General features: G+C 42.5%; 2 protein-coding genes across 3 annotated transcripts in view; both read right to left on the reverse strand.

Annotated features, from left to right (window-relative positions):
• Positions 1–846: 846 nt before the first annotated feature.
• hsd17b10 (hydroxysteroid (17-beta) dehydrogenase 10) lies at positions 847–10,106 on the reverse strand. Of its 2 annotated transcripts, none has more exons than XM_030734762.1 (6): positions 10,000–10,106; positions 2,790–2,954; positions 2,088–2,252; positions 1,872–2,000; positions 1,667–1,775; positions 847–1,561 (listed from the first exon to the last, which is right to left on the reverse strand). In XM_030734762.1, the coding sequence occupies exons 1-6, from the start codon at positions 10,033–10,035 to the stop codon at positions 1,371–1,373; spliced, it is 795 nt and encodes a 264-aa protein (XP_030590622.1). In that variant the 5' UTR covers positions 10,036–10,106; the 3' UTR covers positions 847–1,370. The 2 variants fall into 2 exon arrangements, with proteins under 2 accessions (XP_030590622.1, XP_030590623.1); XM_030734763.1 differs by lacking the exon at positions 10,000–10,106 and adding an exon at positions 6,682–6,833.
• A 3,539-nt stretch (positions 10,107–13,645) lies between these two features.
• The window catches only part of fam120c (family with sequence similarity 120 member C), a 35,457-nt gene continuing 22,094 nt past the window's right edge, over positions 13,646–27,008 (reverse strand). The window contains exons 11-17 of the mRNA XM_030733080.1: positions 26,352–26,601; positions 23,423–23,537; positions 22,422–22,631; positions 20,672–20,909; positions 19,347–19,482; positions 17,943–18,006; positions 13,646–17,845 (exon numbers count right to left, since the gene is read on the reverse strand). Coding sequence (XP_030588940.1) covers positions 17,591–17,845; positions 17,943–18,006; positions 19,347–19,482; positions 20,672–20,909; positions 22,422–22,631; positions 23,423–23,537; positions 26,352–26,601 — 1,268 coding nt within the window. The 3' untranslated portion in view covers positions 13,646–17,590. The remainder of the gene's footprint in view (positions 17,846–17,942; positions 18,007–19,346; positions 19,483–20,671; positions 20,910–22,421; positions 22,632–23,422; positions 23,538–26,351; positions 26,602–27,008) is intronic.

Below are 27,008 nucleotides of genomic sequence, written 5' to 3' on the forward strand. Positions count from 1 at the left end.
CTATAACGTGGCATTTAGAATCCCCATATACCAGCATCATATCCTAAATGTTGCAAAATACAAACAAAGGCAGTAAAATCTTGAGCAGTTTTAAGTAGCTCAGTGTTCCAACATTCACGTGAAGCAACTACTATCACAACTAGAGATTGATGAGCTACAACACAAAGGAGTCAGGACATCAGGTAAAGAGGAGATATCATCATCCCCACACTCTGACTTTAGGTACCAAGCAACAAGAACTTGTAGACTGAATATGAGAACAGTTAACCTGAAAGAGAAGATCATGGCTAAGCTGGAAACCTGCACCCTCCATGACCCATTACCAAGGCTACATTAAGTACCTTCTAACAGTCGACTAGAAGATGTGGTTGCAGCATTACACATGGTCCCTACTTCGACCATCACTGAAACCAACCAGCTGATCCTTGAGATGCTTGGCTACAAGCTGAAGAACCCTGAACAGGATCCAGTAACGGTCACTGTGGCAGACATCCAAGAAAAAGTCTCAAATATGAAGAGTCGGCCAGCACCAGGCCCTGACATGATCCACCTCTACATGCTAAAGAAGCTAACTGCCAGGCTGTTATAAAAGCCAAAGGAGGTCCAACAAAGTGGTTTTTGTTGATTTCATCATTTTCCCCCCTAACTGATGTGGAAAATTATGCCATTAATTCAAATAATTTAACTGGTTTAAGACAAAGCTCGAATGTTCACCTATTGAAGTAAAATAGTTATTTTTTCATATCTCTGGTTTGTTTATTTGCTTCAGACTAAAAAGGCTGAACTTCCTCTAAGTGAGGTGAGTCCATACCTGCTGATAGGGGTCACAGAAAAATAACTCTCAGATTAGTCAAACTCATGTGAGGTTTATTGTACTGCAGTCATTTTTTACATTCACATAAAAATCTGATAAAATGGCCGGTGATCCCTGACAGACTTATTTACAGTGTGCAGATTCCTACAATGTAAATGCAGCCACAAAGACAAACATAAGATTTGCTCGTTAATTAAATCTCAGCAGCCTGTTCTCACCCTGTACATGCTGTTCTGTCAGAGACGCTGGCGTCTCAGATGCAACGCTGAGCGTAATTCATAACAAGTGTGTGTTGTTTGGACCACTTGGCGTCACATTTAAAGGCACTGGGTACCATTGGGTGTCATTTCTCTATGTGTACGGTTTTTGTGAAGGAGTGTATTTAACCCAAACCTAAACAAGTGGCTAAAAGTAAAATTAAAAGTGGAAATCACAAACATCCCAAACAGGGAACAAACTGAACCCCTCCTGCTTTCTCGGGCATCTTTGTGACGCCAGCGGCTCCTGATAAAACGCTGAGATGAGAACGTGTCAGAGACTCGTGCTCGGTCTTGTCTCAAGGCTGCATGCGAATGGCTCCGTCCAGTCTGATGACCTCTCCGTTGATCATGGGGTTCTCAACCAGGCACGTGACCAGGTGAGCGAACTCAGCGGGGTCGCCCAGGCGCGGGGGGAAGGGCACCTGGCGGGCGAGGAATGCGCGCACCTTCTCTGGAAGACTGGCGAGGAGAGGGGTGGAGAAGAGCCCTGGAGGAAGAACACAGTTCCATTTTTCCATTGGCAGGTATTTTTATTTGCTTTTTGTGTTTGTTAGTTTAGTTTAACTGTGATGGTCTTGATATGAACACTAACCAGGTGCTATGGTGATGACTCTGATGCCCATGGGTGCGAGGTCACGTGCGATGGGGAGGGTCATCCCAACGATGCCGCCCTTAGAAGCAGAATAAGCTGCTTGACCAACCTGGAGAAATTAAAAAAAATAAAGCTCATTAATGAGGCGACTGCTTCTTTTTATTGTTTGCTTATGTTTTTGTTTTGTTTTGAAATAAAAACCTGCCTGTCCATCAAAAGCTGCCACGCTGGCCGTGTTAATGATGCAGCCTCTGTGTCCGTCTGCATCGGGCTCGTTCTTCCCCATCTCGCCTGCAGCGAGGCGAATCACGTTAAAAGATCCCGCAATATTCACCTGCAGGATAAACAACAACAAAAACACAAAAGTCACACACAATTCTCTGATTTCTTCCTCTTCTCGTCAAATGTCCGTCCATCTTACATTGATGACACGCTGGAAGTCCTCCAGGCTGTGAGGGAGGTCCTTCTTAAAGTTGTATGTTTTCACAGCCACAGCAACGCCGGCACAGTTCACAGCCAGGTCCAACTTCCCAAACTTCTCTTTGGCCAGAGACACAGCTGACTGCACGTCTGCCTCTGACGTCACCTGGAAAACATCACCAAGAACCCCTTTTTCACATCAAACTATAAAATATCCCAGCAAATGATACTAATGGCACCAATACAATAACCCTAAATACACCAAAGAGTCACAAAAATACTCTTCTTTAGTACAGTAAAGGTTGGGGGCCAGAGAGAAGAATTAATTCACTGGTGCTGGGTGTGAGCACCATCTACTGAGCTGAGAGGGTATTACACCTCCGGCGACCCCTGCACAATCAAATTTAATGTTTCTCCTACAAAACGAGTCGTTTGCTCCCACAAACGACCCGTTCAGCCCTCAAAAAATTTAACAGTTACTTGATTTTTAAAAAGCCAAGTGGGTCAAAATGACCGTGTTTGTGGTTCTTCTAGTGTTAAAGTACAAATCTTCATGAAGATGGTCCAAAGTCCACGTGTGAAACTACACGCTCCTCACAGCTCACACAGATACGGGTTTAAGGTTAAGTGTGACTTCCTCTGTCGATGTTTCCACTGGGAAAACATGGATTCACGTGTCCCGTCCGCTGAGTTTTGAACTCACGTCTGCAGGAGCGAAGGCACAGCGGTCTCCCAGACCGGCTGCCACAGCCTGTCCGTCAGAGGAGGGCAGGTCCACGATCACAGCAGACGCTCCGCTCTGCACCAGGCGCTCCACGGTGGCCCGACCCAAACCGGAGGCACCACCCGTCACCAGGCCAACCAAACCCTGCTCAACACACACACACACACACACACACACACACACACACACACACACACACACACACACACAGACAGTGGGAGAGGAGGGCAGGGGCAGAAGAAGGTTAAGACTCAGGTTTCTTTCTGCATCCTTAGGTAGATTTGTTTTCCAGATATCAAACACAGACACTGGACAACATTCACAGAGAAAAACAAAAGGGAATAAAGGGAGAGCGCTCCAGGCTTCACTAAAACCACAAAAAAAAAGTCCAAAAAGCTAAAAACTACATGATAAATATAGATTCAAATTGAGGAGGGAGTCGTCATTTTAGATGGAGCTGGCCATCCTCTGCAACTGTCTGACTCCAGGTTAAGTTGTAATTAACCAATCAGCTTCCATGACAGTTCACAGTTCCTATCAGTTTGTCATTGAATCGGTTTTCTCTTTTTCCTCGGTGTTGCGCTCCTATCTCTGAAGGACAGGAACTCTGATGACCCTTTCTGCACACAGCTTCACAGTTTGTGTCAAATTCAATCTGGAACCAATAACAGTCCCGTGAGATTTCACACCACCTGACAACATGCTCAACAACAACAACAACAGGTTAACAGCTGGTTTCTGTGCCACGCTCAAGACTGAATGATCATGTCATCTGTGTACTTTAAAATGAAGAAGGGAAAGTCACAGATCAGAAGGACGAGTTCAAGGAGAGGTCACTGATTAATCATTGATGTCATTGGGTTCTTTTGTGGAAGAAAATCAATAGTTTGGATTTTATTTGTTAAAGCTGGACTGAGTTAAAACCCCTTAAACTTCATGAAACTGATGTTTTTTTGTTTTTTTTTTCGGGGGGGGGGGGGGGGGGGGGGGGTCAAACCTATTTCACATTAAAGCTGCTTCCACAAATACCTTTAAACTATTTTAAAATCCTGCCCAGTACCTTTACAGTACTTCAGTCAAAACCACAGCAGAAAAATGTTCAATGTGATTTCCTGTTACTTTCATCAATATTCCAATGAAGGATCTCCAGCCGATACTGCAACATCCGCACTGTCCTGAAAGACAGCTTTAACTGAGCCACAATTCCATTAAAGACGTATTTAACTGAGACGTCAGAGCACGTGTGATGACCTGCAGTTACAGCTGCACCATCAACATCACATCCACGAAGAACACTTTAAAACCTCTGTCTCCACAGCTGCTTCACGAGCGTTCAATTAGCGCTCAGATTAATTTTACTCTTTTCACATTTTGATTGATTTTTGAAAAAAAAAAAAAAAAAGAAAGAAAGTGATTATTATCAAATCCTTTAAATTGAGTATCGACGGTATAAAAGATGGACGCAGCTACTGTGATGTTTTCACTGTCACCAGATTTGCATTTTGGAAGCTGACAATCAGAAATCATTAACCAATGAGGAAATCCTGGATAATCCTCCTTTCTGACACTTAGAATGAGCACAATTTTAAACTGGACTTAACCATTTATGCAGTATTTATACAGCATGACACAAAACGGGCAACAGAATATAAACTGCAGGCAGAGGGGACGGAGCAGATCCTGACAAAATAAATGTGCACCAAAGCCGAGCTGTCAAAACCACCGATGCTGAGCGGGAGTCTGGAATACAACAAACACAAACTATGCAGGTTAAAGGTCAGGTGAAGGTGAGCGTGCATGCCACTTCATGCACAAAGCATAGAGCTGAGGAAACCTACCAGGTACAACATCAGCAAAGAGACAGCAGTTAAAGATGAAGATGGCGGTGGTCCCACCTCTGCTTCCAAAGAGCCGTGTAGCTCATTTAGTGCTGTTACACTGACTCACAGGCAACACATAAGAAAAAGACATCCTGTCTCTTTTCCTCATCATTTTTCTTCAACCTCAATAGAGAAGTTGGTGGCTGACCCATAAATGAAGCCATAATCACCTGAAGTAGTATAATCTGCAGGAAATACGTTTTTAAAACTGATTTATATCAGATTTGAAGTCATTTTTATCTCTCTGAAATGACAGTTAGGGCCTCATCATTCATCTGGAAAGCTGCTCTGTCTTGGTCGCCTGAGATAACTGCTCAGAGAGACGGCTGAGTGGAAAAACCTGCTCCTAGCTGAAGTCTGACACCACTTTCTCATAACAGAACCGAGCGTTGCACTTTGACCTTCTTGCTGTGTGTGCAGCTGCTCCTGTGGAACATTTGAAGCCAAAAGATAATCTGCGTCTAAACTAACCAAGTGGCTTTGTGTTACTTAAATCTGACCAACTGAAAACTGAAAATACATGCGTGCGTGTGAGGTAACTGAGTGGGAAGTCAGCAGTCATTCCCAAAGCTGCTGGGAGAAGCTGAGATTCCCGTTTTATACAGCACACTTACACACACATTAACGTGCCATATTAGTGCTGCTAAATCATATTTTATAAATCAGGAGCATAAAAACATGCAACACAAACAGTGTTTTACTGGAGCTGGCGACCTCACGTCCTGGAGCCCATTTCTTATCCAGCGAGCACTAAACGGGCCGGACCGCAGGTTTAAAATGCAAACACCTTCAGGCAGACGGGCCACAGAACAAATGTACATGCAAATATAAGTAAATGGGATAAACTTGTGTTGTTTAAATGCATCCAGTAATACCTCTCTGTGCAGGTGGAGTTCACACAGTGTGGCTGACTGATTAAAGACATACTGTAGCAAAATTGGCTGTCAACAAAATGTCATAATAAAGAAAAAGGAAAAAAAATGGGCACATGAATTCATTTTATTATTGCTATAACAAGAACTATACTCCTTCCTTTGCACGAGAGGAATCTGGACCCCTACTGTACACATGAACACCACCAATCTGTCTGCTTACAGTCTGGTTTATGTCTTCAGGCCACGACGAGCGTGGATATTGGAGATGTTTCAGTGTTTCCACCTTGTTTGCTGGGATCAGTCTACAGCAGGAGATCCAGTAAAGCAAAATGGCACAGAAACCATAACCACAGATTTCCCTGCAACGATCACCTGCGGAAACCAGGGTTTCAGGGACTGCAGCATAAAATACACGTTTGTTTATCAAATGAGCAGAAAGCAGGCTTCTGTGAAGGGACCCCACAGGCCAATTCTGAACCATGAAAAACCTCGTGTGTAACCCACAAAAACCACAAGGTGCAGCATTATTATTGCTAAAGCGTTCTCAAACTGCAGATTTTCCTCTCATCACTGAGGCCTACAGCAAACACAAGAGCAAAACACAAAAATGTGAATTAGAATAATGATTCATTTTTACAATATAGTGAGTCCGAAGCAACAGGCCAAACGTGACAAAGGAAGTTATTATTTTGGGAAGCCACTGGGGGGAAATGGACAATGACAGTTTTTTTAAACCTGTTTATTACTTGGTTTGTTTTGATGTTACGAAGGGAACCAAAAAAGCTGCAAACCGACGCACAGACCCTGGTTCAGTCTTCAGAGTCAACGCAATGATTTTTAAGCGGTGAAATAGAAACAGAGGTATTTTAAAGCCCTCATGTGTCCAGTGTCCCTGCAGCTGAGTCCGGAGGGGAGGTCCCAGCACGTCTGCTAACCTGCGGGAATGTTAGCCGGACTTATGGACTAGAAAGAGAACATGCACGCCGGAAGACACACGAAAACTCGCAAAAATCGAAACCGAAGCGACACGAAAGCCTAACCCATCAGATTTCTTTAGAGGAAGCAGAGACAGCGAAGCGGTGCGGAGAGATTTCACGTTTTTTTTCTGTTGCTCACCTTCACACAACGAATATTCGCCATCGTAGACCGGACTCGCTCTGACGTCACACCAAAGATCGTGTGGTTGCGCCAGATGGACACGTGCTGAGCGCGTGACTAATTAATGAGACCGAAGATCGAGTCGCTAGTCTTTTACAGCTTCAGGCTCCCATAATGAGCGCGCTCCTTCACTGTTTGTTTATTAAGCTGTAATCTGTGATTGTACTGTTAATGTTTGTAACAAGTACTGCGAAAAGTACTGAAATAGTGTTACGCGTCATGATTTGAGTATCCGGAAAAACCAACGAATGTGAGAGCTCTACTTTTACTGATCTTTGATTATAGCCCCACCCTCTTAGTTCTAATTTGACCAATCAGGGAGAGTTTCGGGGGAACGCCCCCACCCTACGCATCAATATTATCCAATCAGCACAGTGATACAGCTCCGCTTAAGTTGACCCGGTTTGAACTGTCAACTCTTTAAAAACATATTTGATCCTGGAAATCACACAGCAAAGCAAACAGGCCGCATTTGTTTCAGAAAAAAAACTTTATTTTTATGTCAAGTGCAAAAATACACATTAAATATACAATCCTGTTTCTTATATCCACTCTGACACTGTTAAAGATTGTAAAAAATATGGATTTTTGGCAGAATTACACACATTAGATAAGTCATTTTACTGTCTACATCACAGGTTGATTGATATTATCAATCATGATAATGATTGATATTATCAATCATGATAATATCAATCATTAGCATGATTGATAATATCAGTCAGCAGCTGGTTGGTTTAACTATTTGCCAAATTGTTATTTTACGTCTAGAATTTACAAAATGCATCTCCGAGAACATCATGAAACTTTGTTCCAACTCCATCACAAAAATAATTATCTGAATTATATTTAATTAAATAACCCGAGTCTCATCTGTTATTTAATATAATAAAATACAAAGAACCCACACGAGAAACTGAAACCAGCAGATCTGTGCTGCCTGTGCTTTAGAAAATCTGATCATATTTCTATAGATTACTTAAGAAGCTTCATCTACAATCCACAATGAAAGAAAGAAAAAAAAAAACTCAGCAGGTGAGATGATGATGGAGGTGATGGTTTCAGGTGCTGTGAGAAAGACAGTAGGCTGTATAGTTATCTCCCAGATCTGGTATGATCCTAAAACTATACAAACTACTACCTCACCCCACAGCTCCCACTTTCTTTCTTGGAGTCTGCTTTGCTGATGTTATGACTTAACAAGCAAACAAGCAAAATAAAGGTGGCTGCTCTCTGTTCTTGAGGAGGGTGGGTAGGCATCTCCAGGGCCAAACCTAGGAGAGATTAAAAATAAGAAGAAGAATTGCAACATATGCTGAACTGCAATCAACCTTAACTACACAGCAGAAAGCTTTAAGCAACACATCCTGTTAATGTTTCTTTTCACAACCAATAAAAACAGGTAAAAAGGTATCAAAGAAGAGTTGAATATGGTTTGGGAGACTCTATAAAGCATTACCTGAAGGTAGGACCTCCTTTTCTGACAAAGACAAGCCAAAAGTGACAAGATCACCTGCTATAGAAATCTTATTTAATGTTAATAAAATTTGTGTATGAAGGTATTTTTGTTTGTGGCACTTTTCAAACTTGTCTTTGCTAAAATCGTGTTTGAATGTTGTCACATGTATCTTCACAACATATGCTCAGAATATAAGTGTATTTCTTGTTTGATTTAACTGCTTGTAACATATTTTAACAGAGCAGGGAAACCCCTCCAGACAGTGAGACAGGAGAACAATGCCCCTGAGCAGAAGTGGGAACAAAAAAAAAAACAAAAAGAAAAAAAAACAGGGTTTTAAATGTTACTTCTCTGGCTGTTTAGTGAACTTATTAGCCTTAAATGGCTTTATAAATATATTAAATGCTGGATGGCTGGTAACTTCCTGCAGATAAATATGGATAAGTCAGAAGTGATCGTTTCTGGCCCTGATGCAACATGCCAGAGCTCCTTATCTATGAAGTCAGGCCAGTATTGTGAAAACCTCAGTGTCATCTTTGACAACCACCTCAGCTTAAGAAAGGATGACAATTCAGTTGCCCAGTCTTGTTTTATGCAGTTAAGTTGACTCAGCAAGATCAGCTCAATTTTATCCCAACAAAACAAATCTAGAGAGTCATGCATGTTTTTATCTCCTCTAGGTTAGACTACTGTAGTTCATAACTGCAGCTCCTATTTTAGCTTCCATTCATTGATACACCTATTGATTTCAGATTGATTTTACTGTTGACTTTTAAGGCTCTCTCAAGTCTCCCATCAAATTTTATTCCAAGTCTTCTGACACACCAATAATCAGACATTTGACCATCCATCTGGATTTAAATAATAGATTTATACAGTTGACAGTAAACAGTGCTCAGCTTTAGTCATTCGTGGTGTGGACTCTGGCCACACCACTGGCCAATAATGTGTGACATCAAGGAAAGCTGCAGAGTCATGTACAAAGGAAGCACAGAATAACTATGAAGTTTCACACACAGTGAAATCTCATCAACCTAAATCGTCATGCACATTTTACAGTGTTTTCTCCCTTTTTAGTTAATGATTTTTTGACTTTAAAAAAAAAAAAAAAAAAAAAAAAATATATATATATATATATATATATAGGGAGGTTGTGATTTTTGGTATTTCTCTCCGAGCACTGTCTGACAGTCATTCCCATACCCCAGGCTGCTCAGTAAGTAAGTAACTGATCAGAAGATCAAACCGAATTAATAAAAACACAAATTAAACCTTAGTTTCCTGCTTGTGTGGTGATCAGGGTTGAGACTGAGGTTAGGGTGGGCCCCTGAAGATTTTCTCACTTAAAACTGCTCAGTCTGATGTTTGGGAATGGCTGCAATAAACGATGCGGAGTCATTTTTAAATCATATTCCCATAAAATGTGTGCGACAGACAGTTAAAATGAAGCAGGGACCCCCGCATCATCCTGCATCAGATGGAGCTAACAGGCTAACTTGAGCCCCCGGAAACATCACTTGCCCGGTCCACCGTAAACCTGAAGTCGTCAGCATCACGGCGGTGTCCATTAAAGAAGGCTGAGGAGCAGCTGCTGTCACCGTGTGCGGTATATTTACCTGAGCCTGCCTCGGAAGCAGCTAACCCGCTGTTAGCTCGCAGAGCTAGCTGATAGCGAGCTCAAATTGGCGGTTCTCGATCTGCTGTCATATCCGCCCCGCACGCGACAGCACACACCTGTCGTCGTCTCCGTTCCTAGACTCGGTGCTTCCCCTATAACTCGTCGAGTGTTTGGGTGCCGACTTACAGCAGCGGTTTACCTCAAAAGCCTCCCCGTAGCTTGGGTGGCCCTTCATATCGCCCTCGCCATCTTTCCGAGCCGAGCGAGTTTGTAGAAGGTAGCTGATGGGATACCCAAATATCGCGAGAGTTATGTGTCGTGCCGGGATTTTTTAATGTCACAGAGCTCATAAATACGCAAGACTTCCCGCTTTGTAGACTTCCTGTTACACAGGGGGCGCCAATAAAATGTACATTTTATGGCGTAAACATTTTTATTCTGTAAATTTCCGTCCTGTTTTTTTTTTTTCCCCTGAGAGAATGGATTGAAACGAGAGATTTAGGAGGAAGTTTTTCGTAGTAAAGTCTGAGTCACTGAATAGCATACAAGTAGAATTCTAGGTGGTTATAGGCAAAATCAGCTTTCCTACATGGACATAAGTGGGGTTTTTTTAATTTATTATTATTTCAATTCATACACATACTGTTTTTGTTAAAACTTTAAAAAATGCCTTTTGTCTCGAAGAAAGCTTTATCACCAACTCCTATTCATTACTATCGCTCATGAGCGCCCTCTGCTGCTCTCTCCGCATGTAGTGCAGCAAAGTTCCACATAAAGGGATTTAATTTAAGCGATGCAGCCTCCCTAGATTGGCTCCAGTATATACATACATACATTTATTTATTTAGCAGAAGTATAGTTCTGTTTTTTTTTTTGTTTATTTTTATGGACCAATATCTGGGTCAGTCTATATAAAATTAAGAGGAACAGACAATGAAGCAACTGGGGAGAGAGCATTCACTGATCCTGAGACCCAGCGCTTATGGATTTAGAAACTTCTTCAGGGCCTAAAGCTGCAAGATCACTGAGATGTGTCCAAACTTTTATACAGAATAGAAGCACACCAGTATTGTTTCTTCACTTCACAGCCATAAGCTACATTTGCAAGTGGTAAGATAGGTATTTTAACACAGCAGAAAGCATATCTAGACGATGTTTTGTATTAAAATGTGGCTAAAAGGAGCTTCTTTCATATACTATAACACGTACCCAGTCAAGTTGGAACAGGAAGGGCCACACCACAATCCCTCCTCCACCAAACTTTACATTTGGCTCAATGTAGTAAATGGGGGATTATGGTGTGGCGTTGTTTTCAGGAGTTTGGCTCTGCCCTTTAGTTCCAGTGAAAGGAACTCTTACTGCTTCAGTATACTAAGACATTTTGGACAACTTCATGCTCCCTACTTTGTGGGAACAGTTTGGGGATGGCCCCTTCCTGTTCCAACATGACTGCACACCAGTGCACAAAGCAGCTCCATAAAGACACAGATGAGCACATTTGGTGTGGAAGACCTTGCCCGGCCTGCACACAGTCCTGACATCAACCTGACAGAACACCTTTGGGATGAATTAGAGCAGAGACTGTGAGCCAGGCCTTCTTGTCCAACATCAGTGTCTGACCTCATAAATGGAACATTCTTCTGGTAGAATGGTCCAAAATTCCCATAAACAGTCCTAAACGTTGTGGAAAGCCTTCGCAGAAGAACTGAAGCTGTCATAGCTGAGAAGGGTGGGCCGACCTCATATTAAACCCTACGGATTAAGAATGGGATGTCACTCAAGTTCATATGCAAAGGCAGACAAGCAAATATTTCCAGCAGTTTAGAGATAAATACCACTAACAGTTGATAGTGGAATATTTAGTAGTGAGGAAATTTAATGACTGAACTTGTTGCACAGGTATCATCCTATCACAGTACCACGCTGGAATTCACTGAGCTCCGGAGCGACCCGTTCTTTCACTGTTTGTACAAGCAGTCTACATGCTTGATTGTATACACCTGTGGCCATGGAAGTGACTGGAACACCTGAATTGAATGACTTGGATGGATGAATGAATATTTTTGGTTACATGGTGTATCTTTCTCCATCTCACTGGAGAACACTATTCTAGAACAATCTGCAAAACTTCAAAGTAAAAGCCCTCATAAAACCAACGAAAGACGACACAGGACACAGCAAATACTTTTTTTTTACTAAAAGAATAAATTTTATTTCAGCACTGTAAGTCATTTCCCAACCAGTACAAACATGACTGCCATCTTTGTCTCTTTCTGAACCATTTCTCCCCTGCCTCTGTGAGATCAGACCACCAACAGCCAGACAAATTAAAAACAAAAGAAAAAGAAAAAAAACTCTCTCTCACCTTTCCACAAACCGTCTGGTGCTTCCATAATGCTAACAATGATGACAAATTATACCAACCATAATTATAACAGCAATAATGATGATAATATTTCTATAACAATAATATTATGGATAAATTTTAACCCTTTTTTCGCTGCACAGGTAGTTTTGGGTGGTTCTGGGTACTGATGCATTGACCAACGTGACAAGAAATGGCTCCCAACGTGACAGGAACTCAGGCACGAGGGGGCGGAGGTGGAAGCGGGGGGTTATTCTGAACCTTCTGGGGGGGGGGGGGGGGGGGGGGGGGGGGGGCTGTTGAGGGGGAGGGGGGGAGTGGCAGTGTAGAGAGAGACAGACAAATTAGGGACCTTTATTCATGCCAGACAAAAATGCTGTGAGATTTCCTGGACAGATACAACCTAACCGATGACTCCTTTCTGTATGACAGAAGATAATACTGCTTCATTTCTACAATACTACAGCGTACACACGTCTGTTCTGGGGCTTTTGCTTCTCTTCAGAGGATGCTCCCGTTTTCGTAGGCAAAGAGGCGGGATGAGAATTTTCCTCAGATTGCTTCAGCTGAGATTATCGCTTCTACCTTCCTCCTGGATTAAATCAGTAACTGGAAATGAGTTTTTATGGACAATCATAGCAAGATGTAAGCCACGGGCTTGAATCTGTTAACAAGGACTGAAAGTAACACAGACTTTGTTGATTTCTTCAAAAATAATGCAGCTTTTAGTGGAGGAAACATCTTATTTTTGGTAGACCGACAGTCCAAAATGCAGACATTTAGCTTAAATGTCATGACATAAAGCAGTCAGTAATATAATTAATAACTCCTTTCACTATGATGAGTAATTTTAGTAAGATTTGCTGGGAAAAAGTTGGATTTTCTTAATTTTTTTATTTAAATTGCTTGTTAAGTCCACAAACTCTGAAAGCTCTCTTTGTGGTTATTTCCTTGAGTCACACAAAAGCTCCTGGAAGGCCGACCGATCTCAGATTCGCATTTTGAGGAAAATCTGCTCTCTCTCCATCACCTCGGTGCCCACGTACAGCTTGAAAAGACTCAGTCGGCTCGAGTCTGGGGGAGTTAAAAAAGAAAAAGAAAAGCAAAAGAGGGCACCGACACCCCGGCGTGACCGAGAGCATATTTGTCAGGTGTCATTCCTTCCGTCTGTGTGTGGTTTGTTAATCTGATCTGATGGGAGCGAGCGGAGCGGTTCCTAAAATTCACTGTGAGGAAGCGAGCGAGCAAAGCGAAGGATTTCCTTCATGCTCGCTCACTCGCCGCCCCGTCTGTCTGCGTCTCCGCAAAAACCACAGTGTAAAAAAACAAAAACAACAAAAGCAAAAATAAAAACACCACACCGTTACCTCACAGATCTGTCGGATAAATCACACGTGCTGTAATGTCATTATACATATAATCATCAGAAACCTGTTACTCGTGGGGGAGGGGGGGGGGGGGGGGGGGGGGGGGGGCAATGTTGGTTGGGGGAGGGGCTATAGAGGGGCTTCAATGGGAGTAGACGGGGATGCTAGGTGTACTTTGGTTCTCAGGTGTTCACAAGAGATGTTTCGCTGCTTTGTGCAAGGGCGCAGAGTTGAGCTTTGATTAACAACGAAGAGCGAAAACTCGTTATCGGGGATAATATGAGAATCGAACATAGTGCAGACGACGATTTTCAATCCGAAAAAACGGGCAATATTTACTTACGTACAATAATAAAACGGTGAAGTGGTCTACAGATGCCATATAAAATACAGGTAAGGAAAATGGCGATTGTTACAGTTCAAATCTCTAGGTTGGCTAAGCGTATTTCAGTACTAACTGAAGCGATGGTAGAAGGATTAGATTAGAAGATGTAATAACATTAAAAATAGTAAGAAAAAACACATTTTGCACAATTGAATAAAACAGTTTTGATTTTTTTTCTGATTTTTTTTAATCCACTCTGGCTAGATACATACAGAAACTGATTATCAACGTTAATATAACCTTTACTGTTAGTTGGGTTGATTAAGGGGGCGGGGCAGCCCAAAGAGAAAAGAGAAAAAAAAAATGGCCAATAGAAACGGTCCTATAGGGGCTAACGGAGCGGCAGAGACGGAGGTGAAAGAAAACTGAGATACAGGGGGAGGAGGACGGGGGGGGTGGGATTAACCTGTGTGTACAATATCTGTGCGTGTATGCAGTGGGCTTGGTTTATAGTGTGCGTCTGTGTGTCTGTGTATGTGTTTTCGTGGATGTACGTACTCTACAAAGAGGCTGAGGAAAATTTGAGGGCGGGTTAAAAGAATAAATGGATGAACAGCGAGAAGAAGTGTCATAGCAGGGGCGGGTTAGAGGACAACAAGCATAAAAATCACTGATCAAATACCTATCGAACTAAAACAGACGAGGACAAAAGAGGGACACTACATCATATGTTGTGTTGACTTTTTTTTTTTTTTTTCCCCAAACTACCTACTGTGTAACTCAGGATTTAACATCTATATATCTGTATGTATATGTGCATGTATTAACTTGTCGTCTCTAAACGTGTGCGTGAGAAAGTGTGCGATTCTCTAATCCGTGTCCATGCAGCAAAAACTTGAACGTGGGATTTCTTTTTTTTCTCTTCCCCGCGGTCAGTAGAAAGTGTTACCAAAAAAGATCTCCGATGAACCGACGACCACTCCACTGGGAACTGAAACTGCACGAAAAGAAACCACTTCAGCACAAAAGCAGAGAAAATGCCGCTGGTAACAAATGCAACTGATTCCTGTCTGTGTGTTTGTGTTTTATGAATATATATATATGTATGTATGTGTGTGAGTGTGTGTGTGTGTGTGTGTGTTTGTGTAACTGTTATCTGGCGAGCGAATCGAGAGAGGGCATCGAATACCAGATCACACTCTGGCTCGCCGCAAAAAAGCCATCTTCTAACAATGTACTGCTGCAATACATGTATTTGTACTAATGTCAAAAGTTGAAAGCAGTTAAGTATATGACTCCTAGTAAATCTAGACTTAGTATTTCGGCCAGTGGAGCTATATTCTCTAGCCTAGTCTTGGTGTCTGTTTTACAGTCCTGTGTTAAGCCCCGACGCTGTTTACCTACTCTTAACCTAAGAACACCTAAAGTGCTCGTAGATCCCTACCAATTAACGGCTAACTAGTCTGAACCTTTTTTGATTTCATTTGGTGTTGGTGTAAGAGACGGCGGCGTGGCCCAAACGAGCGCAGGCCTACGCTCACGGCTGGGTCGACTGTCAGCGTGTCACTGTAAATGGCTGAGTTCATAACAGAAGGGATGTCTGACGCGACTACATTAACACTTACTTATATATATTTTTATATATAGTCAGGGTTCTCTCTTTCCTTCCAAAAAAAAACGAAAAAAAAAAAAACGAAAAAAAAAAAAAAAAAAAACGGCATTTCCTAGGAGCTTTTATTCCGTGTCAATTTTGTGGCACATGATGAAGCGCAAGTCACCAACATAGTAAGAAAATAAGGTGCTTCTTTGCTGACTTGCCCTTTTTTCCATGTGACGAGTTCATTTCAGCCTCTCGGCAAGTTTATAGAGATCACAACGATCATGGCCAGCGTCTCTCAGGCAGTATCTGTCGCTCTACTGCTTTTACGTTTGCAGTTGTGCTACTGGTAATCAGTAAGAAGGTACATGCTTGTATTTCTGTTGTCAGATGAGACGTTACTCTGTGTGTGTGTGTGTGAGGGGGGGGGACACATTTCATTCTCTACAAACATAAATGCTCTAATAAAACATTTCTTAAAAGTCTCAGATTGTGAGCGGCACACTCAGGGTCCGCCGTGAGGCCTCCCTCTCCCCTGTCAAGTGACATTGTGGTCCGGCCCGTGAAGGCTCTCGCCGTGCTCGGCTGATGGCGCTTCAGGGGCAGGGAAGTGCTTCCTGCTGGTCTAAAGTGACACACCGGAGCGTCGCGGAGCAGCAGCTCTCGGTGTCGGGCTATCGTAATGGCAACAGCTGCTCAATCCTTTGAGGCTTTGCTGCCACGCCCCTTTTATATCACACGTCTTATGAAAATACACTTTGGAAATAGAGTTTAGAAATCTGAAATGATTCCCAGGAGTACGCTGACGTGAACCATCAAGACTCCTTTTAGCTTCTTTGCAAAGTGAATGTCTGAGGGCAGTCTGAGGGGAACTCTGCCTGGCAGCAGTTACCCAAAAACCTCACCACTCATTTCCATCTTTTTTCTATTTTTGGCCTTTAACTGAAGAAGGTGCCTCAGAGAGGCTGTCATTTCTTTATCACCTAGTAGAGGACTGTCCAGTGTGGTTTAACATTTTTTAAAACAAAGTGCTTCGTTGTCTGAAACCACTCTGTTCACATTCTGACGTCTCTCAAATAGATCTCTACCTTCAAACATAGATCTATGTGTCATAATGATTTACTCGGGAGTGGGGAACGCCCCCCACTGACTGTCAATTCAACTGTGTAGGGGCTCGTTTAAATTCATTATATTTAAATACAACATTAAGTGCTTCTGCTGGGGTAGTACAATCAAAGCTTTGGGAGAAAGGGAAGGGGAGAGGGGTGGGACAATAACATAATAATGCACTTTTTTTTTTTTTGGAGGGGTGGGGTAAAATCTTGCATACTGTAGGGCTTAAGGTGCATAAATTCATGGGATCTCTTAGCACAGCTAAGTACTAGGCTATGCTACATAGGGCAAAGTAAGATAGCACACTAATGCCGCAATGGTGCATTAGTGCTTCAGTGACAGATTAACCAATCAGTAAAAGAAAAAACAAAACAAAACGGGGTTTGATGCTAACGCGAGTGCTACCATTGTGTTTAGCAGCGCTGCCTGCCTGCCTGCCTGCAGAGCGGGGTTTGGCGAGGGTCGCTGCACAGAGGAATCGGACTCTGAACATCTGACCTCTCGTGAGGTGGCTATGGCAACAAACCACATCGACACACAACGACCGCCTGTCACCGTCGCCGGATGCTTAACATCTGTGTGCAGAGATTCAAACAACGGGATGATTAAAAAACACAAAATAATCAGACTGTACAGACAGCCCTAATAAAAGGGGGCGGGATTGTTTAAAGATGTGGGGGAGGCGTGATGGGGCGGGGCTTTAAGCTTATTTCACTCTGAGTGCGGTTAAGGGAGGATTTGGGGGATTTTTTTTGTTTTTTTCAGGTGGGGCGCTTACGGACTCATGGAGAAAACCTCTCTTCATAAACAATGTAAAACCATATGAGACAACTTAAGGGGGGGGTAACGGCTAACTGGTTTAGCTAATCACACGGCGCAGCAGAGGAGGCGAGGAGGAGCCTCGCGTCACCTCCTGCGCCGTGCGATAAATGTGCACAGCTAGCAGACAGGGCTACAAAAACAGGGAAAGGCAGTCGAACACAGATAACTCTCTTAGAGCAGCACATCCTGGGAAGGACGCCATCACTCCTCCTTCTGTAGTGCTCCGTCTGACGGGCAGTCGTCAAGGCAACAGGGGGCCTCCACTTCCACCCCCTCTGATTGGTTGTCTCTGCTGGCTAAGGCACACGGGGTTGGCTGGGCCAGGGGGGCCAGCTCCAAGGGCTGGCCAATGGCGGAGGCTGCTGAGCTGCCGTTCAGCTGCTGAGAGGCAACCTCTGGCGTGGAGCCCGCCTCCTCTGAGGGCTTTGGGGGACTGCTGGATGGGGGGGATGACGTCTGTGGAAGGAAAGTCAGACAAGTTGGAGTGCGACAAAGAGATGTAGGCTGAGATGTCCAAGAGAGGCTTTTAGGGAAGGTTCACCTGCTGTCATACCTGTGTTCTGTTGGCAGTTGGCTTCTTCCCTCCCCTTAATTTTGATGGAGTCTCTTTACCCCTCCTGTGATGAACACACAGAAAGGCATTTTAAAAACTTCAAACCCGTCTGCTTCAGACTAGAGAAGCCGACAGGTTCAGGCTTCATATTCTCCATATGGGTTTGATTATCATAATGTGGTCAAAGTAGACTTAGTATGAACTACACTGTGAAATGATGGTATGTGCTCCTGTAGAAACCACATCTGGATCAGATCAATCTTGTTTTGAAAACATGTGTTTTACTCACAATGTTGTGGGAAATAATTACTGTGCTTACACTCTTAACCTGAAACAGTGACTTGTCTGATTGGCCGAGGTTGCTGTTACCTTGGAAATGTTTAAACCCGCGAACACCGGATAGCTTAGTGAGTATGAAACTTCAGAAATCGTGACTGCGGTCAGGAACAAAGTACTGTACAATATCAACAAGTAAGCTACATATTCAAAATTATTATAATACAACACTACAATAATGAAGGATTAAATTCAAAAGGCTGGAAGTCGCTGTGGAAAATTGGATTTGCAGTGCATTATGGGATGAGACTTTGTTCCTTTCTCCATTTATGTTTCAGAAAATCCTTTTATAACCAAGCCAACCAGCTACAAGGTAACCAGAAAAAATCCAGAAAAAAAAAAAAAAAGGCAAAGTGAATGGGAAATTTAACCAGAGCCCTTAAAAAAGTGGCCCTATAGGCTTTAACTGTTAGGGACACTCCTGGTAACTAGTTTAGCAGTTATTTAAACAGAAGAGGGAAAAAAAAATACTAGACATTAGTCTGAAAGTAAGAAAACAGAGGAAACAGTCAAAATTGAGCTCAATATGCTGGATGAAATGAAATACTGACCTATTTATGATCCATCTCAAACCTTTAATTGTATTCATCAATAATAAAGTTGTATTGGACATTTCACAGTGGCTATGTCTGTGATTCACACAGGATTAAATTCTTCAAGTAAAGAACTCTGAAAACTCCCCGCTGTAATCTCTGCCTATCCTCGGAGTCAGAACATGAGCACCCCCCCGCAAAAAAAAAAGTAGGCTTTCCAAGCTAGCACTAAGAAAGAAACATTAATGCTTTTCAGAGGGTGAGGAAGACTTTTCATGATGAGAAAGCTGAACTCGGTGTAAAGAATTTCCGGAGTGCAGGTTATTAATGAGCATGATACAGCATTTATAGACCAGTGATGTCAATAAATGGAAAGTAGAAGTATAAACTGTGGCTAAGCCCAGAATAAAGTCCAGTGACTAAGGCTCAAAGGACCTCAGACTTTTTAAATTAAACTAATCAAAGCCTTTACAGTCTTGGCCGCACTATCCCTGCAACATCTTCATTTTACCTGCAAAACCATAGAGGCACTCACCCTTTCCCGGTTCCCACTGACACCACCTGCATGTTCAAGCCCCCTCTCCCACGGACTGGTTTGTTGCCAGCCCACTGACCAACCACCATGCCAGCTATCTCCAGTTTCCCTCCCTGAGGGGGGATGGACTGAATGCCTGAAAGAAAAGATTGTAAAGTCAGTCTACTAAAATAAACTCTACCCATGTTCCAGTTTTATATTTCATATTAACTGCATATAATATATATACTACATATTTATCTTCATTCTACCATTTTTTTCTCCAGCTAGTAGACAACCAATCAGCACTCAGTTTTATACTAACAAGAAACTGTACAACAGTAGGCTGGAGCCTTGTCTCAAATTAAATGTAATTACATTAGGGACAACTTTCTGTTTAATCTGCTACAGGAGATCTATTCTGCTTTTCCCTTTTCTGCCATATACAGTATATACTGCTGCAGTGGTGGATACTCATAATAAAGTTTCAAATAATGAGGTCCATGCATGTTCAAAAAGTACAGCAGTCCAAATCTCAGTTCAGACTGCTCTAAATGCTCCATTTCCAACAATATTTTCCTACTTGTCGTCACAGAGCGATTAGCTCAGACACACAGCTCAAATGTCCTGTTTGCAAAGTCCGACCAATCAGAAGAAAGTTGGCTTAAAAGAAGTGGGAAAGGAGCTAAAAAGGCTCATTTCAGACAGCAGATGCACAAGGACCAAATAAAGATAAAGGATTATTTTGAACTATAAATCATTCAAAGCTACTCTAGCAGATATCTTATACAGACCTTTAAATTAAGGCGCTAAATAAACTTGCTTCACCATTCAAAGGCAGTCCAACTACGGTCACAGAGACAGCAAATGAGTGTCCCACAAATAGTAAAAATACAAAGTGTTGTAACTATTTGTTGGAGAACTTCTATTACCAGTTATGAGTGTTTTTCAGCTGTCAGCAGTTTATCCTTTATGCTGTGCCTTGCATAGCGGGGCAGCTGTTTATATATGTTTCAGAGCAAAATGTACTTAGGTTTTAAATGCTGGGGGCTTCAGTTTCTTGAGGTTTTTTGGTTTCTCCCATCATATATAAATATGCTAGGTTTGTGCTGCGTATGACTGCCCAGGACATTTTTACAAGACAGATTCTAAAATCTCAAGAGTTTTATGTCCTGTTAAATAAAGGTTTTAAAAGAAGCTTGTGAAAATAAATGTATATTTTTAGACTCTGTATTTGTCAGCTCATCCTTAAAATCTGCAGGATGATGTCGGCACAAAGTGAAGAGAACATTAGCTTTAAAGTGTCTGCAGAGAAACCAGCAGGAGAAACGAAAGCATCTCCGTACCTGGGAAACCTCTGGGTCTGTGCTGGGCCGGGTGATGTGGATGATGCGGGTGATGTGGGGGCATGCCGCCCATGGGACGAGGTGGGTAGAGAGGAGGCATGGGATAGAAAGGGGGCACCATGGCAGGGGGAAGGAAGGCAGGAGGTGGAAGAGGAGGTGGAGGAGGAGGAGGGCGAGACAGGTTGATGCCCTCGAGGATCGCCTGGCGCATCTTCTCGACCTTGGACACCAGCTCCTCCTGCAGAGCAGAAAAGAGAGTTTAATGCACAGCAGATACAGAGTAGATCAAATTTTCTCTTTGCTAGTTTTATTAGCCATAAAGCTGGAGTGCACACAAATCATTTGCCACGTTCTATTAAGCCTTAAAAAGCTTAACAATTACCTAGATCAACATGCATCCAGTACCCTCCGTCTATCCTGCTTATTTTATAATTTCCTGTTTTCTAGGTTGTATGTCCATGTCTTATTGCTGTTCAATTATTGCAAATAAAGGAAAAAGGAAAAAAAGGTAATGCTCTTGGTGTACTGTACATATGGGAAAATCACTTCGTTAAAAAGTTTTATGTCAATAATGTGCCATTAAAACTGTTTAAAGTAATGCAACAGTCTATACAAACTATCCCACCCCCTCACAGTCCAAACAGGGGAGAGAAGCTGATACCTTCACAATAATAATTTAAAATGCGATTTTTATACATTTTTAATCTGTAATCATTTTAACTGTGAGGATAAATAAATCAATATCCAGTGATATCAAGCATTAACAAAGAGGTGTAAGAATTATACGAGCAGATGCTCCGTTTTCCTGCTGCTCTGAAGCTTTTTATCCCAGGTCTGTTTGCTTCCTCCTGTACCAATGTCCCCATCCTGTTGGTTTAATGTCTACTTCACTTTTGGCCATGGGACAGCAGCTGGAAACTTGGTTAACACAGACACATTGGTGAGTAATTTACACTGCCCCTGGAAAAATAAACCAACCACGGTCACCGATCAGGGCTCCAACAAGCAAAAGAGGTTTATAATCCTTCAATAATTCAGCCTCTGTACATTCTCCCTCCTAATAGCAGAATGCTAACGAAATGCTGCTCTCCTTTTACATGCAACTAGTCAGTGAGATGCTAAATATTGCAAAAGTTTTGTATTGTTATTGATTTTCCTTTTTATATTGTTTTCTTTTTTTAGAATTTAATTTAATTTTTAAATCGGGGATATATGCAAATAATCTACTTGATGTTTAAACAGCTGCCGAACAGCAGAAATACAAGCGGGTTAAACGATTGGTCATATTATATTTCTAGTCCTGTATAGCGACTCAGGTGTTAACCAACCACTCACCACTAGCAGGCAGCACTCACACTCTCTAAATAAGCAGGAGTAGGTTGGTGTGTACTAAGCTGACACTGTGTGTGTATGCACAATGTTGTTTATAGTTTATTTTGGGGTTTTTAAAGCCTTCATTTGATGGGCACAGCACACAAACATTGGTGTGGACTCGAACCCAGGCCGCTGCTGTAAGCCTTCAGCACATCAGGCACGTGCGCTCCCAGGTGAGCTACAAGAGTGTCCTACATGCAGCGTTATGTGCCAAGTAACCCAGATTTACTGGGTTTTTGTATGGACAGTGTTAAACCACAGCCATTAAAATTTCCTGTTTTACTTTCAGATGTCTCGTTTGTTTCCGTCCCTAATGAGCTCGTATTCACCTACAAACTGGGACCTGAGCGACAACGAGTGGTGCTCTGTGTCATACCTGCCCCTCACACATGTCCAGCAGGGCGGCTCGGTCGCGGGCGGCTCGGGCCAGTTTGCTCTGGAACAGTTTGCCGTCGAAGAAGCCCCAGGGGCAGCAGTGTTCCCACGGCAACGGCTGACCGCAGACATCGTTGATGAACAGCGCCGTATCGACGCCGGCCATAAAGAGAGCGGCCAGCTGCACGCCGCGGGCATCCACCTTCTCCACCTGACAACCAACACACAAATGAAAAATGACAACACTCAGGAACTGGAAGCAGAAACGGTAAAAGAGGCGACGGCGCAGGGGAGCGGTGAGGTCTCTGGCACACGTGAGCGCTCGCAGCGGAAACACTTCTCGTCGGGGTTTTTACTCTACGGAGGAATTTTGACTCTACAGAGTTTCATCCACTCCTGAAGGCGCCCACGCACTGCGATCTCAGGAAGTTCACTGCCACCCACATCACAGCTGATGCATGTATGATGATAATCAATACTGAAATCAGGGCCAAGAAGAACATCTCTACTATTCGTTTTCGTGCTACTTCCTCCTCTGCTCGGTCATAACAGCAGCTCGATGACATCATACAAACAAAGCTTCTGCTGTCAAAGCTGAACTAAATTTTCTTTCTATGCTCAAATCTCAACCTTTTTTCCCCAAAATTTTACCACCATCTATTCTGTTTGGGTTTATTTTGTTGTATCTGTGTTGAACAGTGTGTCATCATGCGTTTTGGCTTGTTGTACACCTCCCAGTTTTTGTAACCTGCTGCACATAGTGCGGCCGCAGCAGCCAGCCTACAGGCGTGAATATGCAAGCAGGGCAGTCTCTACATGGATTTCAGTGAAACCAAGAATTTCAGAAGAAAATCTTGAAAAGAAACTCTGCAGTCTCTTCACTGCATGAGCTGGTGCACCAAGCACCAAGAGATATAACAACACAAAACAAGAAAAAAATAGTGCAGAAACTGTCCAAAAACAACATTTATTAATTATTCCATGAAAGGAGGGGACTCTCACCTTGAGCTCCTGTAGCTGGTCAGGCTCATAGAGCTGGCTGGAAACAGCTTGAGCCAGGAAGGCATCAAGCTCATGTCTCTGAAGGATCCTTCCTCCAGGCCACTGCATCATATACCTGAGAGGAAAGTAATTAATACACACAGTGTCCTGAAAATGCAAAGGTGTTCATTTATTGATGAATCATTTTTTATGATTATAGATCAAGTTATCGAAATAAGCTACTATAAAGGGGATCATTTTAGGGGATATCCCAGAGCCAGACAAACATTTACTTAACCAGGCAGTGAAACTGGGCCGACACAGGCAGCATTCGGAGAAATAGGAGCTTCCAGGGAAAAGCCAGAACAAGCCCAGAGCCATAGTGCACCATTACACAAGTCAATCCCAGGCAAAAACATGCATTCACAGCCACTGAGCTGCTCCAGTTAGTGTTTGAAATGCAAAAGTCGAGTTCGTTTTGTGACTTTTTGATTTCTTGAGTCTGGATGATGTAACATTTTCTCCCTGCCGTTACTGTGTCCACATCAAAAAGGCTGAAGATTCACTTCGTGTTTCAAGTCATGAAAAACAAAGCAGCTAGTTCCACCTCTTCGATAAATAAAATTGCAATTCAACTGAACTGTGAGGCATGTTTAATGTTACTATAAATACCCACACAAATCAGAAATAATCAGCACAGTATTTGGTTTGTCTACAAATAAAAAAGCAGTTTTGTGTAGAGACTGTGCAGCAAAGGCACCATTACAGGCTCCACTGTATGTCATTTTTCTTTGTCAATCTACTGACGGGCCTTTTTCACAGAAGGCATCCTGACATATCACCGTAAGAACAGCACGGCTATAAATAATAAAACGACTGTTGAAATCCAATTAGCATCCTGGTATTGTGAGCGCTGGCTCACAGCAACACTGATGAGGCTTACCAGGACAGCAGACAAAGCCATTGTTAACGTCATTAGTAACAACTGTGTCTTTCCTACTGTGACGAGTCGAGATGTCTGCTGTGGGAAAACACCTCAATTTTTAACTGTTATAATCGACTTTAATAATAACCAAATGGGAGGATTATTCCAGGATTGTAATCCCCATCTTCAGCTGGTTCAACAACAAGTGAAACCAGATTCATATGTATTTTATTCTTCTAATGTGTGACCCCAAGTGATTTCTGAGTTACAAGTACAGCTATGAATGAGGACTGGGAGGCTGACGTGAGGACAGTCATAAGAGGACATGAAAACACCTTTGACAGAGCATCACCGTTCACGGCCTTGTTTACAGAAGACATTTTGGCTTTTGTAACAGCTACAATTACAACATCAAAATGAAATTTTTCCTTGTGCGCTTCCTGCACTGTAGTAGTCTGTACGCTGACTCACTGTTGGGGCTTGACACGACACCTGATGGGGCATAGCCATCATTATCACATGTGACAAAAGGTCCACTGCTACAAAGGCAAGGCGACAAGGGCTTTTCAGTTGAAACTAACAAATGAAAACGACAGACTCTCCTGCTCAAGTCTTGCATATCACCATTATTACCAAACAAAGGCCAAAAAGAGGACGTCTTGCGTAAACACCGTAACACGGACTGATAGGGTTTTTTTTTTTTTTTTTTTTTTTAAATCCTTTGCACACTTTTGCACACCTGGTTCTGCTGGAGGTTTCTTCCTGTTAAACAGGAGTTTTTCCTTCCCACTGTCACCAAGTGCTGCTCATAGGTGGTTGTTTTGACTGTTGGGTTATGCTCTACCACAACCATTAAAGGTCATAAACAGCTTATCTCTTTTTAAATCTCGTCTAAAAACCCATCTGTTCAAACAAGCTTTGGGCCTATGACTCGGTGGGTTCTTCGATTTTATCCTGGTCTTAACTATTGTTTTGCTTTTCTTCAATTTTTGTTTATTGTGTAATTGTAATTTTTTCATTTTTGATTGTTTTTTACCTGTAAGGCAACCTTATTATTATTATATAAATAAAATTGAACTGAATTGAACTTTTAGTTAACAGACGCCTTTAGAAGAGTTTAATCCTGCTAAATCTGCCGTATCACCATTATTACTGAATAAAATACAAGGGTGACTCTCAGGGAAAATTCAGAAGAAAACTGCAAATGATATTATGTTTGCCATCAGCTTAGAAACGGTTTTATTGCAATAAAGACAGGAGAGTAATGTTAGATCAACTCTCAAGCAGGTAAAGGAAAAAAATTTATCAGTGGGACAGGCATTTTATTTCACTTTATAGGCCATTTATTCCTATTTCTTAAAAAAAAAAAACCTTAATAATGAAGTAATAATTAATAATTTTTCACTGGTTTTATATCACCTACACGAAACAACATGGTAAGAACCCATAGGGCAAAGATGAGTTTTTGGCATCCCAACTTTAGGTGCTATTGTAGTTTCCCCTCTAGAACTTCCTTGACCTCGTGGTGTTTCCATCGAGAAAAAGATGAGATCTTTTTTTTTTTTTTAACTATTCGACAAGACCTCTTGACATACTCTGAAATAACTACCTGTAGACGTTGCCAAGATGCCTGCTGAGTGCCAAGACTTGCTTTGTGTATACCCAAGAATGCACATATGCTGCTGTGCCACATTCATACACTGCTGCATTTGCAACAAGGCAAACATTTGGACAGTTCACCCTCCAACAAACCGGAGCCCATATCCAGCAAATTTCAGATAAAGGGGTTCAGATATGCACCAAAATTTAATGATGCTCCACCACTTCACCAAGATCACGCGTAATCTCACTGACAAACTATGAAACAAAGCCCCGCCTTGGCTTTGCTTCGGCAAAGAAATCATGAGAGGGGGTCAAACAGCATTTAACCTCAAATATTCTCAGCTAAGCAAGCACTAAAGCAACACATATATACAGATGTGAGCAAAGCATTTTAAACTATATGATTACTGCAACTGATGATACCTGAGCACGCAGCACATGAGCAGCAGATGCTGTGGGACCTGTGCTGGGTTGAGGAGGGCTGGGCAGTCTGAGCGTAGGCAGGCCAGGAAGGCCCTGGTTCTCCGGGAGCGGTCCTCGCTGGCACGACCTAGCCAGAGCCGCCGCAGGTTGGGGCAGGTCCACTCTCGGAAACACAGGGCGGGAACCAGCTCTGGCGTCAGGGCCGACTTGGCCTTACCGCTGCTCCACTCTTTGATAATCACTGGAGGAACTGCGACACAGAAACAAGGGACAAGTTGGAATAATAAGGTATATAATGTGGTACCTTTTTACATCTTCCTGAAAGTTGCAGACGTTTTAGTTTCAGGAAACTTTGGAGTCTTTCAAAGCTGCTAAAGATGAAAGCCCCCTGCTCCACATGCTCTGCTGTGTGCGCCTCATACCGCATGTGTGATGGGTGAAATGCAGAGACTGAATTTCACTGCATGTATATGTAGGTGACAAAGTTGCTCTTCTTAAGACCTGAATTAATACAAATTAAGACTGGGAAAACTTGAAATTATGTGTAATTTTCCAGCATTCATAAACAAGCTGTAACTACTAGTCGGGTATTCGACTTCTGCTTTTCTTTGCCACACATCACAGTCAAGTGAATCGCATGTAAATGTACTTTCGGTC

Source organism: Archocentrus centrarchus, chromosome 7 (assembly GCF_007364275.1).
Source record: "Archocentrus centrarchus isolate MPI-CPG fArcCen1 chromosome 7, fArcCen1, whole genome shotgun sequence".
NCBI classification, from domain to species: Eukaryota; Metazoa; Chordata; class Actinopteri; order Cichliformes; family Cichlidae; genus Archocentrus; species Archocentrus centrarchus.

Bases quoted from the DNA above. Each gene is read 5' to 3' on its own strand.
- hsd17b10 (XM_030734762.1), bottom strand. From the start codon at position 10,035: ATGAAGGGCCACCCAAGCTACGGGGAGGCTTTTGAG. The intron at 2,253-2,789 runs GTGAGTTCAAAA...GATGTTTTCCAG, and splicing joins GTGCCTTCGCTCCTGCAGAC to GTGACGTCAGAGGCAGACGT. The intron at 2,001-2,087 runs GTAAGATGGACG...TTTATCCTGCAG, and splicing joins ACTTCCAGCGTGTCATCAAT to GTGAATATTGCGGGATCTTT.